General features: G+C 42.0%; 3 protein-coding genes across 7 annotated transcripts in view; all 3 read right to left on the bottom strand.

Moving 5' to 3' along the window:
- Positions 1-3,501: 3,501 nt before the first annotated feature.
- Positions 3,502-7,871, bottom strand: SMCO3 (single-pass membrane protein with coiled-coil domains 3). 2 transcript variants are annotated; one of them, XM_027885773.1, is made up of 3 exons: positions 6,824-7,871; positions 6,287-6,337; positions 3,502-4,537 (listed from the first exon to the last, which is right to left on the bottom strand). In XM_027885773.1, exon 3 carries the CDS (start codon positions 4,518-4,520, stop codon positions 3,843-3,845), a length of 678 nt encoding a protein of 225 aa, XP_027741574.1. In that variant the 5' UTR covers positions 4,521-4,537; positions 6,287-6,337; positions 6,824-7,871; the 3' UTR covers positions 3,502-3,842. The 2 variants fall into 2 exon arrangements, with proteins under 2 accessions (XP_027741574.1, XP_027741575.1); XM_027885774.1 differs by having other exon boundaries at positions 3,502-4,534.
- ART4 (ADP-ribosyltransferase 4 (Dombrock blood group)) lies at positions 6,165-15,027 on the bottom strand. Of its 4 annotated transcripts, none has more exons than XR_003571451.1 (4): positions 14,455-15,027; positions 12,428-13,154; positions 11,294-11,577; positions 6,165-6,337 (listed from the first exon to the last, which is right to left on the bottom strand). XR_003571451.1 is itself a non-coding variant. In XM_027885772.1 (3 exons), the coding sequence occupies exons 1-3, from the start codon at positions 14,545-14,547 to the stop codon at positions 11,483-11,485; spliced, it is 915 nt and encodes a 304-aa protein (XP_027741573.1). In that variant the 5' UTR covers positions 14,548-15,027; the 3' UTR covers positions 11,116-11,482. The 4 variants fall into 4 exon arrangements, 1 of the variants encoding a protein (XP_027741573.1); XR_003571452.1 differs by having other exon boundaries at positions 14,464-15,027; XR_003571453.1 differs by having other exon boundaries at positions 14,680-15,027.
- A 2,204-nt stretch (positions 15,028-17,231) lies between these two features.
- The window catches only part of LOC114058449 (osteocalcin-like), a 6,997-nt gene continuing 5,835 nt past the window's right edge, over positions 17,232-18,393 (bottom strand). The window contains exon 4 of the mRNA XM_027885819.1: positions 17,232-18,298. Coding sequence (XP_027741620.1) covers positions 18,169-18,298 — 130 coding nt within the window. The 3' untranslated portion in view covers positions 17,232-18,168. The remainder of the gene's footprint in view (positions 18,299-18,393) is intronic.

The raw sequence follows: 18,393 nt of genomic DNA, 5'->3' as shown, positions 1-18,393 counted from the left end.
GGACAGGGACAGGGACAGGGACAGGGACAGGGACAGGGACAGGGACAGGTTGTGCCCAAGCAGCCCCACCGAACTCTGAGAGCGGATGAAGACACGGCTCAGGAGGGATACGGATGAGAGAGCCTTACGCCGGCAGGGCCAGTGCTGGAAATAGACCGGAATAGGCCAGTGCGGGAATAGGGACAGAAGGGAAGCCCTGTGAACTTGGTCGCCGAGGCCGCTGTTCTCCCACACTGTCCAGCGGAGATCCCACAAAGTGCCCACCTCCCCCCTTCCTGAAACATGGGGAATAAACGCAAAGTGCTGCGGGAGCAGGAGGGAGCTGCCCACAGCCTCGGGTCTGTCACAGGGGTCTGTTGTAGGGTTTGGCCTCGAGGCAGCGCTGCTGCCCTGTGAGCAGAGCTGGCATCCCTCTCTTGGACTCCTGGGCAAGTTGCCTTTCACAGGACTACTGGGAAAAAGTGACTGGATGACGTTCATCAGGCAGCTCAGACTGTACAAAGGGAACCGGAGAAAGTTTGGTCCCATCGGGGACCACAGGAGCTACTCTGTTACTTGTCTCTTCCTGCGGCTCCCATTGTGATGAACGGGTGAGGCTGGTGAACACCTTGTAGGAGCTGTTCTGCGACACTATCCAAAGTGCAATTTCTAGCAAAAAGTCCACACCACCCAAAGAACCAGGATAAAGATTCATGAAACATCAGGGTGCAAGCAATAAAATATAGGTGCAGGATTAAAGAACTAGCATGCCAGGGAGAGGTGTAGGAAGGACAGTTTTCTCTGCACAGGCAGCACCTGGGAACAGAGGTGGTCAGATCTCTGAGTAGGATTTGTAGACCCCCTTGCTCCTGGAGAACATGCCATGCAAGACAACGTTGTCACAGTTTTTCAGATAATGGAGTCTCAGTTGGCAAACTGGAAGTTTATGAAGGAACATTGCAGGATGGGTAAAAGACTGTAAGCTGTGTATCATAGTAATGCCAACATCCATCACAGAGTGCACAAAATCCAAGTTAGCAAATAGCTAGTCCAGGAGCATCCTCCGAGCCAGGCCTTCAGGAGCTCTTAGTGCCTAGCAAGTCTTGCTAACCATGTACAGAGCAGAATCATCCCCACCTTGTGCCTCTTTGGCCCATTCTCTTTACATTATTCTTGTTAGCAGAAAGAATTTTCTGCAGGGCAGATTTTGCTTGCGACCATACTGTTTTTCCACACAGGTTTGAAAGCAGCTTAGACTGGCTTGGGCTGCTTTAGTATCTTTTCTTCCTTGAGACTTGGAACACACATATCACAGTTTTAATTCTTAATCCTTTGTTCAGAACAGCAGCCTGAGCAAAGGGAGAATGCTTGAAGGGATGTGATGTAAAGCTGTGGCCATGCGCATCCCTGTCATACACCATGTCACTGGAGAGGGGGACAGATGAATTTCTGAAGGTTAGTCGCACCTCCCAAGGCTTGGAGCTTTCTGTTATGGGAACACTAGGCTCAGTGGGGACAACTGTGCTGCTTCAGCCCTGACTGCTTTCTCCCAGCAGTGTCTGCTGACTTGGACAGTAGTTCTCTCACATTTTTCACTTGGTACTTCTGTCACACCAAGGTGCAGCTGCAAGGAGTGTAGAGAAGAAACATCAACAGACGGGTTATGACACCTTTGGAACACCAAGTGTAAGGCAGAACAGAGGGTTAGAAAGAGCAGGGATTAATTCTGTGGTGGGGTAGCCAGCTTTCCTTTAAGTTGCCTAGGAACGAGCATATGGATAGAGTTGAGTAGAAATTGTACATCTCTGTGTTCCTCATTGTGTATCCCACTTCCCCGACACTGTTTAGTACTTGCTTTCAAGAAAATGTGGACAAACTGCCTGAAAAATACAACAGATTCATTTTTATTTGACTCCACTGTTCTTGGACAGCTGTGACTGGGAATCTCACAAAGAGGTGGTGGTTTTTCTTCCTAGTTTAGAACACACATTTGCACATAGAAAGCAGGAGTTAGGAACTCCTACCTCTCCAACACTCAAATATTGCTGTTCTGCAGATTGGCAGTCTCTTGGCTCTACGTAAGTACCTCTGAACTGAGTGCCACTTGTGTCAGGAGACAGAAAATGTCACATTGTGGAGAAATGATGCCTCAGGTCACCATGTCATCCACCACAATACCTCACGCACGCAATGCAGTGCTTTTTGCCTCCTCTGAACTGCCTCTCCTGATGCACACAGCCCAGTGTGCGGCTTGAGCTGGTCTCAGTTTCTCAGTTCCTGGCACCCACCATGCTCCTGAACTGTGGGCTTTCTCCCTGATGGCTGGCAGAGCTGTTTAGTGCTAGCAATTTCATCGCCATCTAGTGGCTTTTGAGCACAAAAGCAGAGTCAGAAAAGATGATGAAAGTGAGACCAGTGGGGGAGGGGGAAAAAAAAAAAAAAGAACCCAAAACGGAAGGGTTGTGCAGCCTACTTAGAACTTCCCTTTTGTAATCTCACCCATTTCTTTACTTTCATAGGCACAATCTAGTGATCAATAAACTACTATTGCTAATATTGAATATTAAAAAACGTGTATGAATTTGGACGTGCTTTTAGTTTGGGGGAAGATGGCACTAAAAAAGGAAACTATACACAATCCAACTAGTTCAATCTATCATGGATATAAAAAAAATTATAAAATTTAAAATTTGCATCTGTAATGAAGATTTTAATACTTGTTCATTATTTTGTTTAAGATTGGGGTTTCAGAACAAAAAGAAAAAAGTATAGAAAAGAAAGTTCTTCCAATTGTACATTTTTATTAAGTCTTAAATTACCTTTTTTTTCTAAGATCAAAAGAAAGCAATCCACAGCATATCAGAGCAAAAGACTACAAATCATGTTCTTGCTTCCAGCTTTTGTTTTAAAATCTGAAAAATAAGGACATTTGGTAGCATATTGTGAAATGTAGAATCTGAGCACACTCTTGGCAGTCTCACATTGGTGGGACTGGGTAAAGCATTTGAAAATAACTTCAGTGCATTAATAGGGCTGCAATCCTACAGGCACTTGTACATATGTATGATTCCATTTTAATCAACAGAACAGCAGATTTGCAAAGAAATTTTTACTTGTGGGTTTGCAGCAGCAAAAAAAAGAGCATTACCAAGCATAAGAGGTTATTCACAGCCAGGCACGCTTGGAACGTGGCAGCTGGTTTCTCTCAGCTATGGGGCAAGGCTGTGTGTGTGTGCCTGTAGGCCCAGGTTTCTCTTACCTGCCAATCTACTGGGATTAGAGTTTATTTAAAGAAGATCTCTGGCTGGCTCCTTAGGCAGGGATGGGACAGGAAATAGCAGCTAAATATGCTTCAGCTAGTCCTTATAAGTAGTTCAGGGAACAGGGAATCCAGTCTATCAGATTTAGCACTAATCCACACGAGTTTAGCAACCACAGCTGTCCTGATGAAGCCTCCAGATGTTTGCACAGATTGCCTTCTTGAAATTGTTTTCTCTCATCATGTTGTCATCTTTGATATAGAAACATAGAGCAAAATCACACCTCCCCCCACTGCTCCAGCAGTGAGTATTATCGTCACTAGAATGAATTACAGTTGAAGGTTATCTACAATGCATTCCAGAAAATAGTGAAGGAAAGGTACAAAGAATTTGAAACGCTGCCTCCCAGGAACACCTATAAGCCAGTTTCCAATTAATATATATCATTGCCAGTTCTCAGAATTGTCACATCTCTTGCTCTGAGGCCACTAATAAGAGAAAAAAAGGCATCAGTAGTTCATTTGCCATAATGAATCAAAAAGGTTACTTCAGGCATAGCTGCTGTAGCCACTGTCACGGGAGAAGAGAGAACTATGAATCCACTCACTGAGCTTGTTGTCTCACCAAAGAAGTCACTTCATGTATGGCACGCTGGTACTTTTCTGAGGCTGCTTTAAACTCAGCCAGGTGCTTCTCGTAGCTTCTCACAGCTGTCAGAAGCTGATTCCTCTCCACAGCTCCCAGGATGGCATGGAGGATCATTTCAATGCCAAGGCCAATAATGGTAATGCTAATTCCCCCAAGAACAGATGCCCCAATCTGTGCAAGGAGACTGATGAGCTTACTCACAGTGAAAGTTAAAAGATTGGAGCCAAGAATTTTGATAGCTACCATCCCAGCTGTTGAAGTTGCTTCTCCAAGAATAATGGAAAAAACTTTCTGGGCTATTGCAATTTTCTCCAACTCAGGCTCTTTGATGTCATATAGCTTCTGGTACAGCACTGGCTCGAGTTTTTCCTTCATGTCACTATCAATCTTCTGTACCTGATGCTGAATCTCACTCATCACTTGAATGATAATGTCACAGTTTTCCTTGACAGTGCTGCTCTCTCTCATCTGGATGTGGGTAATGGTGCATCCCAGGTGTTCATTCAGCACTCCAACCAGCTCATTTGTTGCACGGAAATTTGTAGACATGCACTCAAGCAATTCCTGATGCAAATTGATCAATTCTTGCTTTCTCTTGGGATTGTCTGGGTAAAGGAGGTCGCTCAATGCCATTCTTCAGAAAAAGGCTACTGCAAGAGAGAAAAGAAATCTCTTACTCTGTTCAACACCTATAACTGTAGCACTGAAATATTCTCTGTCTCTGCCTCACTGGTTCTTTTTATACTCAGCAGGTCAAATCCCAAAGCATATCTTACAAATCTTAATTCTTGCTTTGGATCTTTACACAAATAATTGGAAAAGGACCTTTTAAGACACTGAGTATACTTGGAGCAGCAAAAATAGGTAACAAATATGTAATTGGCATAAATTGTAAATAGAACACAGTTCACTGGAAACTGAGGATTGAAAGTGACATTGGAACCTTGGAAACTGAAGATAGTAGAAGCTGAACTAGTTCACTAAAAAATGGAACAATCTCATCTAATCAGCAAAATCTAAAATAAGCTGTGGAAATTAAAGGCCTGTTCTAGGCACACTTCTGTATCAGCCTATTTTTTCAGTTTATTGGCATCTGATTTTTCAGCAACTGTGCTGATTGGTGGAGTGGACATGGTCTGTATCACCATAAGGGTGTTTTATACCAGTTTTTTTTCTCTAACATTCAAGAGAAAATGTTACTATATAAGCACTCTGTGCTTATACTAATAAACTTACCCTTGAGAATTCATACAGAATAGGAAAATTATCTATAATAAACCTATCCTAACCTATGTCACCTCACACACATTTCCCACTGTATTTGCTTCCCTGATATTAAGCTCGTTCCCTCATTGTTTATTCACCTCCCTAATGCTGTAATTGATTCCCCATTGTTTTTTCGCTCCAAACAGCAAACTACTGCAGACAGCTGTGTGATGTTCAGCACACCATGTAAGCACCATGAGGTGCACCTACACCAGGCTGTCTGTGAAGGCAGACTGCCTCGGAGCAGCACACACCAGTTTGCCCTGCTTGCACAGCCTCACTCCCTCCATTCCCGTTCTCCCATGCGGAGCCAATATCTGCAGGTGCTCACCAAGCTCCTAGGACATGACTGAGCAGAATCTGACCTTATCACTGTACAGAGCAGAGCACAAAATTTAACTCCTCTCAAACCCTTGTGTCTAATCCTTATGGTCACCATTCTTCTCTGAGCTGTTGCTGGTTTGCCAGCAAAAGGGAATATTTAATACATATTTCCTCATAACCTGTGTGTCAATATACAGAGTCCAAAGAGACTGAGTTCCCAGTGGTCATAGAGTTACTCCTCGTCACTAAGATTCCATAATCAACACAGTGCCATTTACCTTTGACCCCATCACCAGCTGCAAAGTGAAAATGCTTTAGCATGGTTTTGACTTAAATGCAAAAATCTTAACAACGGGGGCAAACTATGAATGAATAGGATGACTCATTTCTTTGTTGGTACTTCTTATGTTCTCAGCCCTTTATTGCAAATCTGGGCCACTTATGTGGTGAGTGCTTAGCATTTTTCCAAGATAAACCTCTTCTTGCCGTTGGTGCCTACATATCACAGTTAGAGGTACAAATAGTTATGTGTAGGGAACTACCTAGATTTTTCTTCTTAAAAAGATGCTTTTGTGCCATTTTGGTCCTTTGTAGTTCTTGCACTATCTGTTAACTGCAAATCATCTGACACTGACCCAGCTGTATTTTACTAAACACACCCTCCCCCACAAGGTCACAGTAGAAAACCAGAATGATTTCAACAGTCCCCTGCCAACTTTTAATCTCAGTATTGAATTACAAGCTAGTCTGAAGAGATTTTTTTTCCACAATATTTTGCACTGTACTGTGCATTTCTATTAGTCACTTACCTTGTAGCTCTGTCAAGAAAATAAACTCTTTAACACATCTTTTTCTTCAAGCTGTAGGAAGCAAAGTACATATACAGTAAAGGTTTGTGATTTTCAGGAAACATAAAGCCATGTCAGTGCAAGCTATGATTTCATATCAGTCCTGCCTCAGGGATGTTGCTGACTTGCTCTCTGACTCAGTGTGGTATTAGAACCTTTCTATTCCAGTAGTGTTTTGTTGTAAGGTAATTTGTTTCCTTATTTGCAGAAACTGAGCAGACAAAATGTTTTAGAACAAATAGCACTTCAACAAACATTTTACATTCTAGGCAGGTGTGGAGGAGACTTTTAGCTTCTATTATTTATGCATTTCAGGTTCTTATAGCTGTTCTACATTTTATGTCTCTTAATGCTAAGATTACTTCTTAGTCTTCACCTCTGCTAATTTTTACATTTCCTTTATAGAGTTAGGCAGGCCACATATATTTCTGACAATTTCTCCAGCTCCAAGGAGATTTTCTGCAAAAACTTTTCTAATTAAACATTTAGAGTGCCTACCTGATTTTGTCTGATTGCTCCTGCTGAAATGTGTATGGGACAGTAACTTCAGCCTCTTTCCCCTGTGTTCATCTGGTGTTTTCCAGCAGCATGTGATGAGTTAGGGATACGGAGGCTGGGCTTCAGCTCCATCCTGTTGCCTGCCCGCTTGTCATTAATTCTATTGTGTGATGTTTACCCAGATTCATCTCATTTTCTTCCTCCTTTCCCTTTCCTTCCAATTTTAACAGAATTCAGTTTACTTAAAGCCAGTTCCCAATTGTTAGATCCTCCAGAGACCTTCTGTTCCTGGAGGGAATGGATACAGCACAAATCCCTCCTGCCCGCAACAGAGGTAGCATCACAGGTACATCCAGAAATGGCTGAAAGGGGGTGGTATTACTTTCTGTTCTCAGAACACAAATGGTGTAGGACAGCACTTTTTGTTCAAATAGATACAGTATTAAGTTTTTCACTGGGATTTATAAATTTCTATTTTTTAGAAATATAAACATTAATGTTTGCAACTATGCCTTGAAATAATGAGTTTTTACAACGACTGTTTTTTTATACCCATGAATTACGGAAGAAAAGCTGAACAGCCACACAAAACCAGAAAAATAGATACCACAGACACTGAAAACAGGCTTTGTCTGTCCCAGCAAGACAAGCTTGCACTTCTGTGTTCAACCAAACAAAACATCTTTCATACTCTGATCCTTAGAAAGGTGAACCTGCAGCCCTCAGGGTCTGGTCATGAATACTGCTTCCCCTGTAGAGAATGGTTGAGTTCTCAGATGAAAGCATAAGATCAAGCATAAAATGAATACTCTGCAATGCTAACTTGTTTTCATCTGAAAGCTAAGCTGCTGTATTCAACTCATATGAATACTGTGCCAAATTCTCTTGTCAGAGCTGTAGGCATCAGAAGATGAGCTGAGAGAGAACACTAAATGATTTAACTACTACCTTTCTGGAATCTTCAATTAATAGTGACTCCTGATTTTTAACTGAGAATGTCATGTAGTCCTGAATATCTTCTGATATTGGACTGAATTGAATTGAATTGAATTGAATTGAATTGAATTGAATTGAATTGAATTGAATTGAATTGAATTGAATTGAATTGAATTGAATTGATCAGGCTGGCAACTGCCTCTGTGTCCCATTCTATAGGCTGGAAACTGTTTTCATGTCTTCAATGTTTGCAGTGGATGCAAATTCTTCTCTTCTAGAGCCTCTATCATTTGGAACACGACAGAAAATCATTTGAACAATATACAAGCAGTTTTGTTTCTGCTTTACTTTGTGTCTTTAGGGAAAATTATTAGCTGTTGTTCCAGACCTATTAAGTTTGAGGAATATACTTCATTTGGAGTATCTGTCATCCTTTTTTACTGCACTTTGCCAGGCCTCTGATGCCATGAGAATGGAAGAAGTGGTGCGGAGACACACCCCAGCTCTGAACAGCAGTGGAGGCTAAAATCAATTTTGCTATTTCACACAATTTCAGATGACTTTTGCCATGGGAAAGAAATGCAGGAAAAGCCAGAGGGCTGAATTGAACTCTGAGAAAAACGTCTTTGAAAGTATACAGTGGGATGGGAAGTTGCAACTGCTTGGGCACATCTATCTGCACATCTAACCACAGCAATAGCTGTTTCAGCTGCAACCAGTCTGGCTTTACAGGGTTCTGGCACAAGTGAAAACAACAGCATGCTATCCCAGGACTGTATCTGCAGTTGGCCTTGGGAGAATTCTTAGGTGCAAGCAGAAGGACATAACTTTCTTAGCAGTCTAAATGGCATCAAGATGGAACCCCAAGCAAAGAGAATGTTTTATGCCTTCACCTATCAAGGGATGCTTGCATCATCTAGTCGCTGTATGAACTGACTGATAAGGTCACTTCTCAGAGCACTGTAGCCTGTCAAAACATTGAATTATTCAGTCTTCAATTGCTTTGTCTCTTGAATGTAATGTTGTGCATTTGATTTTGCTGTGTTTATTCCCCCCTCCCAAGAATATGAGTTTAATTCTGTGTACACCCACCAGTACATACAAACTGAAGGATTATAGTTCTAAGGATGATGTAAAGTAGATTGCTGTCTAGGACTCACATAAATCTACCAACAAACACCAAAACATGAAAATAATTCAGTTACAGCACTTCTCTTACTTTAAAAATTGCATGCTAAAGGTCAAAGTCATAATTCCTGCAGCCAGAAGAGTAATGATACTTCCAACTGTTTATATCATATTTTGCTGGCCTGCTTGGTAGGACTCCTAAAAAGGCTGTCAAAGAGCTTTTTCTTTGTTTTCTTCTAACTAATGTCTTGAGGAAGAATGGGTCAGGTGGGTTGGTAATTTGTACAACTGGTTTAAGAAACGTAGCCAAAAATATATCCACTTTTATTCCCCTGTAACTCCACTGTAATAGCCTCTTCTGTATTTCTTCTGTTTGCTTTTCAGAGTCAGATCCTACTCCAGAAATGTTAGCCTTGGTTTTAAGAGTGATAAAAAAAGGCTGTTCAGGGTCTGCCAGAATCTGCATGACAACATACATCTATGTCCCTTCAACTAACACAATATTCTCACTCTTCAATGCACAACTTCGCACCAACTTCCCCATCATGCCAGTGAAAGAACATTTCAGCATTAAAGGACAGCTGCAGCTCTTGGTCAGTGCTTTGAGAGAGATGCAAATCACCATGGAAACAAATTACAAAGATATACAGGAAAGCATCAGCCACACTTTGTATGCTAAGATTCCTGGTCCCATCACCTCCTTGCAGGACAAGACTGCTGCAATGAAGGAACTTTCTGAGATTTACAAGGGGGCACTAGAAAACACCACTGGTGCACCTACTGCAGTGATGTTGAAATATGTCAATTTCCCTGAAGCAGCAGAGTCTGCTATTCAGCAGTTACAGAGTTCACCTGTCTTATCCCTCCAAGTGTCAGAACTTCTCGTAGACTATGCCAATATTGTGGAAATGCTGCAACAAAATGAGAACACTAAATACCATAGAAGGCAGCTCCTCCTCTAGCCGAACATCAAAACAGCTCAGACTTGGCTCTCTACCCTCCTCTTCGCTTCATGTTTTCCTTTAGCCTATTCCTCCAGAGCACAGATCCATAAAGAAAAGTCTGAAAACAGCAGCTGACTACTCAGAGGGAGCCTTCCAGGTGCTGAAGCCACCTTGTGAAGGATTCCAAGCTTTTGTTAAAATAGTTGAGAACTACATCCCAGCAATCTGCCATTTAATCTGGTAAAACCTGATGACATCCAAATTCCTGAAGTGTCTACATTTCTAATGCTAATATTTCTCTTGTACCTAAGTTCTGTATTCCTTGCTGAAAGATTTCCAAGGAAATGGGAGAACCAACCTTATATGGAGCTGCTTCAAGAGTCAAGCAGTTCATATAGGTGCTTCTGGCAGTCCTTACTTTTGACTAACCAGTTGACCAGCACCTTGTGCAGTCCTCTTCTGTCCAGATCTCTTTTGGATAACAACAATAAGTTGTTGTTTACTGTTTCAGACAGGGAAGTGAATACTGAACTCCAGCTTCCTTCCAAGACCATCAGTGCCTAAAAGCTGGGGTTATTTGTGAAATGTGTCAGTGAGTTTCAGCTCAATTGATGACTCCACTGCAAAGTTAAACCACCATGACTTGTCTTCTTAGACCAGTAAGATAACCCCACTGACCATAGCCTCAGCCCAGGGCTAGCATCAGTAGGGTTGAAGGGCCAGGGGTGAAGAAGCAAATGAGGCATGCTGGAAAAGGGAATTGCAGGCAAAAAACATTCCTTATCATTTCCACAGTTATTTTTTGAAGATAGGAGAACTCCATAGCTCTAAGCTTTGAGTGTCTAAGGCTCCAGAAGTGCCAAATGAATGCATAAAAGTGAGAGTAGTCTATAGTTAAATCAGAAGTTCCAGTTCCAATTCATGATATTAATTCAACCTCCAACATTAGACATTACAGATCAGCAAAGTAGAAAAGCAGGTAAATAAAACTGTCGCATTCAACACCCATGAAGACATCAGTAAGGCTCCACAGACTCTCCTTCATTTCAGCGTGAAAAAATGCTCAGCGTGCATTTACTGGCCACTACAGAACACAGGATCTATCTGATTTCTTCAAAAGGAATTTCTAAGTTGAACAAGATGAAGATAAGTCTTGTGATTCTCTGCTAGTAAGTTCATGTCTCAACATAGCTACATGCTTCTGTCCCCTGTGTGTGAGATACAGACAGTCAGTCTGAGATGAGAGCTGTGGTACATGGCATCATGCAGCTGGGAAAAACTTTACCACTGTGGTGCCTTTCATATCCATAAGCCATATTCTTTGTCACTAAAAATAAAGGTACTAAATAAAGGGTCTGAAGTCCTTGTATGTCTTTCCTGAAAGCCTAAGGGAAAAGCTACCTACAGTGAAGGTTACCCCGGACTTAGTCTTCAGGAAGGCCGTGGATAGCATTCGTCCTACCTGAATGGGTCCAGGGAATGTCTGTTCTGATGAACGAGGCTGAATGTTCCAGTCTTAGCTGGAGAGTTACAGCTGGAAGCAAAGGGAAGTTTGAACCTTCTGTAGCAACAGGAACACCAGAGACTGAATACCTGTGAACTCTTCTTATCTGCAATTCGAGGGTATGCTACTCTGGATGCAGCCGGAGAATCAAAGATTATGGGCCAAGCACATGGAAACTGCAACCACACTATGAAGAATGGCAGAGGCAATGGGAGTGAGACCTCTGTTCTTACTTCTTGAAGCTGAAAAAAAAAATCAAGAGAGCAGCATTTAGGACTCTTTTCACTTCGTAAAGTTTTCTGCACTTGCTAACCCAATCTTTGCCTGGAAAAGCCATTTTCTCAACTATATCTGCTATTTTGGCTTGGTTCCAGGAACAAACTCTCATTCCTGAATGATTTTTCCATGTTCAAAGATTGCATTGACACATTACTGTCCAAAGAGACAAACGCAAGAGGGCAGTATTGGTGGTGGACTCACGGAAAGATGGAGATGTGGAACAGGCCAAGTGAGGTCTTCCAGTACAGTTATCCCTATAGCCAGGAAGCTCAGTGTGTTCCTTGCCAAAGGATACCTTTTCTCTCTTCTGTCTCAGGAGAGAGATCATGGCTGAAGCAGCACTAGTTTGTTTACACTTATCTCAGCTTGACAGAGGTAAGCAGTAGCTTGACAAAGTAGTAGTGGACTAGAGTAGTCCTGAGGCCGGAAGTGCAGCAGCCTTGCAAACCACCAGCATAAATATCTGGGTTCAAACTGCCAGCAAATCTCACCTGCCTTTGCAATAAGAACACTGGGAACCCAAATGCGTGAGTCCTGCGACATCCTTGCAACGGCACCCGGGATAAATGGAGGCTGCAAAGAACCCTGAGACCTGATGTGTATCAGGTGGCTTCATCTTTAGTGACCTGTGGGGTTCTCCCAGGTTTCCCAGCAAACAGTTAGAATCTGAGTCATTTGGCTCTCATAGCGGGCAAGCTACAGATTTGGCCTTGAGCATGATGCTGTGTAGGTGCAGCCGGTGAGGGCTGCTTGGGGTAGTGGAGACCAGACTGTCCTGTGTCCCCACCATGTGTGAGAAGCTGTATACAATACCTTCCACCAGCTGGCAGTGGTACTTGCTGTAGTTTCCCACCGAATGCAGATGCAGCCTGTTACCGTCCTGTGTCTGAACGAAGTTTTTGACAAGAAATATCTCGTAAGGGGGAATGAGGACTTCTTTCTCAGATGTGTAGTAAGAAAAGCCTTGCATAGCTGCTCCCAGGCAAGTGGTCACTGTGAACAAAGTTTCATTCCCAAACTTCTGGGCTTCACTCCTGAGGCGGGAGGTGGAAGTGAAACGGCCAAATCGCACCCTGCTGCCTACCGTGGCCTCAATATATAAGCCTTTTACACCCCTGTGCACCTGGTAGCACTTATGTTTCCCCATGTTTTCCTTGCTGCTCTGCCATTCCTTCATTATTTGGATGGCAGTTGTTAGGTAAAAGTGAAAATATTTGAAAGTGAAGTTGTGCCTGTAGTGCTCTGGAGAGATTCCTGCTGTAGATGTAGCACAGTTCAGCTGAGAGTGCAGGGAAGAGTTCATAGTGTAAGCCATGAGGACTATGGCATGGCTGTCATGCATCTCCCTCAGCAGACCTACAGGGCTCTTTAACAAAGCCTCCTGAGCCTTCTTCCAGAGACTCAAATAGTTCTTGTTAGCAGCTATTTCCTTTTGAAAATAGTCTCCTTGCTCCAGTTCTTCCATCATCTCCTCTCTGCATCCCAGATACTGGTCATCAAAAGAATTCAGAGCCATATCCATCAGGATGTGGGACATAGCCTGTAACAGAAAACCAAATTAAAATTAGCATCAGAAGTATGAACTTCTTGTGTATCTCTATAAATGCAAGCCAAGTTTTTCTCTACCCTTTTCTTGCTCCTTTGTTATTACTGGCAGAGCAATCAGGGCAGGTAGGCAACTTAGGCAAGACCTTCCTGTGAGCAGCCTCAGGTTATTGCCTATACATCACCTCAGTCAAATGCTAGTCAGGATGCCAGAGTTCTTATTTGATGTGGATCAGTCTCATTAAAAACTTTAGGAGAGTTGGCCCTTCAGAGGGTGATGGTATAATGCCTGCAGGACAGACCCATAGTCCATTTATATCAATATTCTGCCCAGGGTTATTAAGTGGTTTTGAAGAGGGAAAGAATAAGCAAAACAATGTGTTAGGGGCAGTGTAACCTGAACATCCAGAGGTGAATTTCTTCTTCATGTCCTTCCAAATCTCTTGGACATGTTTTGGCTCCAGGGAATAATGTAAAGGACAATACAGTAGCAGTGTGACAAAACTTTGTTCATCCAGTTTGTCTCAGTGAGACCAGTTGGATTTGTCATGTAAATAAACATTAAATATGAGTAAGGATTGACACAACTGGGTGCTATAACAGAAAATTAACCTCTAATATATTCTGCCTATGAAACAACAGGCTAATTGTGTGTATCTAACATTTCTAATTAATAAAAACCTTGGGTAATAAAATCTAAGAAATTGTGCAAATTATCGTATCGTTCCTTTAGCTTTTGATTACCTAGTAAACTAGTCAAGTGCTGTAGTCAGTTGATAGTTGAATTTTACAAGTAGCTAGATATTCACTTTAATATCAAATATTCATCCTAGGCACATAACCAAACTGACACCTTTCTTAGCCTCTGAAGTTATACTGGTCCATAAGCTGTATAGGGATTCAGTTTATTTCTCATTGAATGTCATAATTGTTTTGAGCAAAAGCTAAAAGGCCATCAAAATACACAGAGTGTTATTTTCACTGTCCCATCCAACAACACTCTGTTTTTGTCAGAGCCTCAGCTGAGACAAGTGGGAAATGGAGATGAGCAATTCCACAAGGTCTACTCATAAACATACTGTAGGAAACCATCTGTCTCTAACCAAGAGGAAATTTCCAACAAAGCAGTTTAAAGAAATTAGGACAGGTAGGAAATGGAACAGAGGAACTGAATGCAGAAAAGTTAAAATTGAACTCAAAGCTCCTTAAAGAAACTGTTTCAAATGGGAAAAAATCAAAAGTTTATTTCAGTGAGGTAAGCAGTATCACCATTTCAAATAAAGAACAATGTTTACCCTTTTAACCAATGTTTGTGAGAACATCAGCAACAGGAGGCTGCCCAGCAACAGTGGCTTCCTAGAGTCCACCCAAGGCACTGGAAAGAACATTTTGTTCAAGAAGAGATCATTTACATCTGTTTCTTTCCCTTTTTTCTTGAACTGGAAAATTCTGCAGTTTGTAATTTGCACTCAGGTTTTGGTGACAGTTCTTCAACCAAAGATCATTCATCAGATTCTCACAGCAGTTCAGAAGTCATTAATCAATCCAAGCAGACAATTTATTGGTAGAAGTGTGCCCACAATCCATAAGGAAGGGTCTGGTTGTACCATCTCCAGCTGCTTTGAGTGTCCGTCACCTTGATAGTTCTTTTAATTCCAAGGTATCTGGTGTTCTTGTCTTGCAAAAAGGAAGAAAATCATGGCTTGGAGAAGTCTAAGGCAGTTGTCCCCTGAGAAGTGATGTGTCAAGATGAGTACTCCCTGGTCAAGAGCTTAAAAAGACCTTTTAAAGAAGTTGGCTTTCATAAAGCCAACACAGAAACGCAGGGGAGGTTGGGATCCCGTCTGGAAGCAGAGATAACCTAACTGTCCTTCTCCTCCTTATCACCCCCGTCTTCTAATCATGCGCTGCCAATCCTACCCTTGCACCAGTGCAGAGTGGCACCTTGTTGGACTGTTTATATTGGGTACGTGCAAAAGGAGTGTGTAAATGCAGACTCTGTACTGAGTCAAACCCCTCTCTAGCGGCTGCTTTCCAGACCCCTCCCAAATAACAGCAGAGAGTTATTCACTTTCAAAGCCCCATGGCCTCTGATAACTATTCTGTATGGAAAAAGAATCAAGAGCTCTCAGGGCCTTGGTTCTGACCATAGAGAAGTAAAAACCATTTTCCATGGCCTGCTAGTGATAGGCTGGGTGAGGGGTGCACCTCCAGACATAGTGGGATTCCCCGAGATAAGAGATGTTTGTGCAGATGCTTAGATTCTGTGGACAGAGAGCATTTGCCAAATATTGCTGAAATAGGGTGAGAGGTGACATAAAGGTCTCACACTGGACTGCTTCCAAAGGAGCTGATGCTGCTGACAGTATCTGTCACCACTGGGGACATAAGATGATGACATGAAGAATGATACAAAGTGATAGATGAAGCCTACCTACTTCTCCTTTTTGGAATTTCTCTGCTATCTTGGGCTGTATGTCAGGAAGTCATTGTTTGACTGCTAAAAGTGAGTACACAGGAGGGTTTGTGAATTAATTCAGAGGCATCTCCTCTTCTGTTTGTGTAGAGATAAAACAGAGTGAAACTGAGATGTGTTGCCATGGGATCTTGGCAATCATGATAAACAGCCCCACTTAGATGTCAGTGCAGCTGCACATACTAGTAAGATTATGTCCCGGGTTTTTCCTTCTGATCTCTTAGTGTATGTTTAGTATGAAGGGCATTCGAAAGAAAGGCCACTGAATTTGCATTTTCAAATGATTTAAAAGAAACAGTGTATTATTAAATACAATAAATACAATGGCCATAAGATGGCAGCAGAACATTTGTAGTGGAACTTAGACTTGGAACTGCACTAACCAAGCAAAAATCGAATTCCTCCATTTCAGCAGTAAATGTGTAATGTGATCTGTGCACTCAGATCCCCAAAGGTCATGACTTCAGCCCACGTAGGGATCTGGTGACACAGAGTAGATGACATAATGGAGGTCCCCCGTTGCAACCTGCTTGAAAACAATATTTACTGAAAGGGAGAGACAGAATGATGCAAACATAGACAGGAAACTTTTTGTGCTAATCAAAACATACAACAACAAAAAAAAAATCCTTATTTTATTATTACACCAGGCATTAGGATTTCACTAATCTCTCTAGTATTTTTCCAAGTAAAAATGTCACTTCTTCCAATAAGCACTCTGTTGATTTTTACTAGATGGTGTTCAGAGGGGAGTTTTGCTGTGAGCAGTGAAGCCCCATCAGTTTATGACAATAGAGGAACTATTTACAGGTCACAGGTGTTTGACCAAGACATGCAGAGATATTTATTAAGTTTCTTCCCCTTGGCCAAGATCAGCACAACTGGTACAAGTCACAGCAGCTTGCCAAATGACATGCTCACACTCCTGCTGGCAGCCATCTCTGAGGACTTATCCTGTGTCCTTACTTCAGGCCAAGGTCTTTCAGAGAAACACTGAACTGGGTAGATGGTGAATCAGGAAAAACCTAGCCCTCCTTTCCCTCACTATCACCAAGTGCTAGAACTACAACCTGAATTTTGATGTAGTCACTTCTGATTCACACTGGGGCACAGGAGGAGAGGAGGAAGGCTCATGCACTGGATTCCTGCTCCTCAGGGTTCACAAAAGCAGGTTGTACCTTCCAGGCATCTCTTTAACCACAAATAAAGGTTGTACAGAGAAACAGAGAGAAGCAGCAGACCGACCTGCTTTACATAAGCAGTGTTTATTGCAATCTGCAGCTGAGGATGGTTGCACCAGCTTACACATAACAAGAGACTTGATCTCTGTCAGTCTCCCGAGGATCAGCAGTTCTTTTCCTTGCAGGTGTGATCTGCCATCTACCTCTCAGGGAAGGAAAGCTGACAGAGCATATTAAGGAAGGCTGTGCAGAAAGTGCTAAGGTATAACACTAATACCAGAGGACAGAATGAAGTAGTGCAGAGGGAAGACAATATGTATATAAATACACACATACATTATATTTAGATACAAGTTGTCTTGAATAAATGAAATGCTGACCCAACTTCAATACATTCTTGAATCAATTTTCTTTCTGTTTATTCCATAACCTTTTTTTTTTTTTTTTTTTTTTTTAAGCTGCTTAGACACTTCTAGTTTCAAGCAAAAATGCAATAGCATTAGAGAGGAACAGGTTGGGGTTTTTTTGTTTTGCCCAGGTATGTTCAGTTTCACCAGAAACAGGTTAAAAAAACAAACAACAAGAAATTTCCGAGTTGCTTTTTACAGACAGTCACTGAATACAGTGTACAAATGGAAGAGCTCATCTAAAAGGATGAAACACTCCTTAAACATTCTTTTGGGGATTTCTTTGTTGCTGCTATACTGGCAAATTTTGTGACAGAATAATCAGAAAAGTGTACCGGAACCTGATTTCTGTCTCTGCAATAGTATTTGCCCACTTTTATCTTTACAAAGTGATCCTACTGTGATGCATACTTAGTGTAATTATACCATGTAAAAATACTAAACTTTCCAGTAATTCTAACAGGAGGCGGCTGTTCTTCATTCTTCTCAGTGAGCATCCCAGGATCAGATCCATCACATTTACACACATTTTGTAACAACATCATAACTGGGACATTCTTCTATAATCCTTCTGCATTTGTCAGAAAAGGACAAGAGGTCTAGTTTTGTTTCTAAGGCGTGTAATGATTTTCTTGAGACCAATCACCTTTTTTTTCACCTCTTGTGTCCTGGGGATTCAGATGGGAGGAAGTAAGACAGAGTCTTCTGGTGAAGCTCAAAATACCACAGTCTCTCTAAAGAGAGACTTTTTTAGATGAAAGGAAAAAACCTAATGCAAGCTCAACAAGTAGGATAATTAGTGCCTTGCATTCCAGTTGGTTAAGGAGACAATGAAAGTAGATGCCAGTCTAGATATTTTTCTTCCTTCTTTCCCACCCACAGCCTTCTTTCTCCTGTGGGGCTCAGAGTGTTCCAAGCCAAACAAATGAAGAGACTTTCCCATCCTTAGTATCTCCCAAAGAAACGGTTGTAGGCCAAGGAAAATCCTATTTGGTCAGAGAGATAGTCACAGGGAGGATAATTTTCACAGCGCTCGTGCATCTGCTCCATTGGATTTTTATAATACTCGAAGTACCTGGAGTAGACAAAGACAGAGATACCATTCTGCAGATTCAGTCAATGCAGTTGGAGATGGTTCACGCACCTGATACTGACATGAAAGGAGTGATA

This window comes from Empidonax traillii, unplaced genomic scaffold (assembly GCF_003031625.1).
Source record: "Empidonax traillii isolate 1590-97213 ecotype Southwest subspecies unplaced genomic scaffold, ASM303162v1 scaffold172:size1107868, whole genome shotgun sequence".
Classification (NCBI taxonomy): Eukaryota; Metazoa; Chordata; class Aves; order Passeriformes; family Tyrannidae; genus Empidonax; species Empidonax traillii.
Note: the sequence above shows the minus strand (reverse complement) of the source record. Positions and strands in the feature narration are given on the sequence as shown.

Coding starts and splice junctions, on each gene's coding strand:
- SMCO3 (XM_027885773.1), bottom strand. CDS start 4,520: ATGGCATTGAGCGACCTCCTTTACCCAGACAATCCCAAGAGAAAGCAA.
- ART4 (XM_027885772.1), bottom strand. CDS start 14,547: ATGTTCTTTCCAGTGCCTTGGGTGGACTCTAGGAAGCCACTGTTGCTG. Junction 13,155..14,454: donor CACAAACATTGGTTAAAAGG/GTAAACATTGTT, acceptor TTTCTGTTACAG/GCTATGTCCCACATCCTGAT. Junction 11,578..12,427: donor CCACTGCCAGCTGGTGGAAG/GTATTGTATACA, acceptor TTTTTTTTTCAG/CTTCAAGAAGTAAGAACAGA.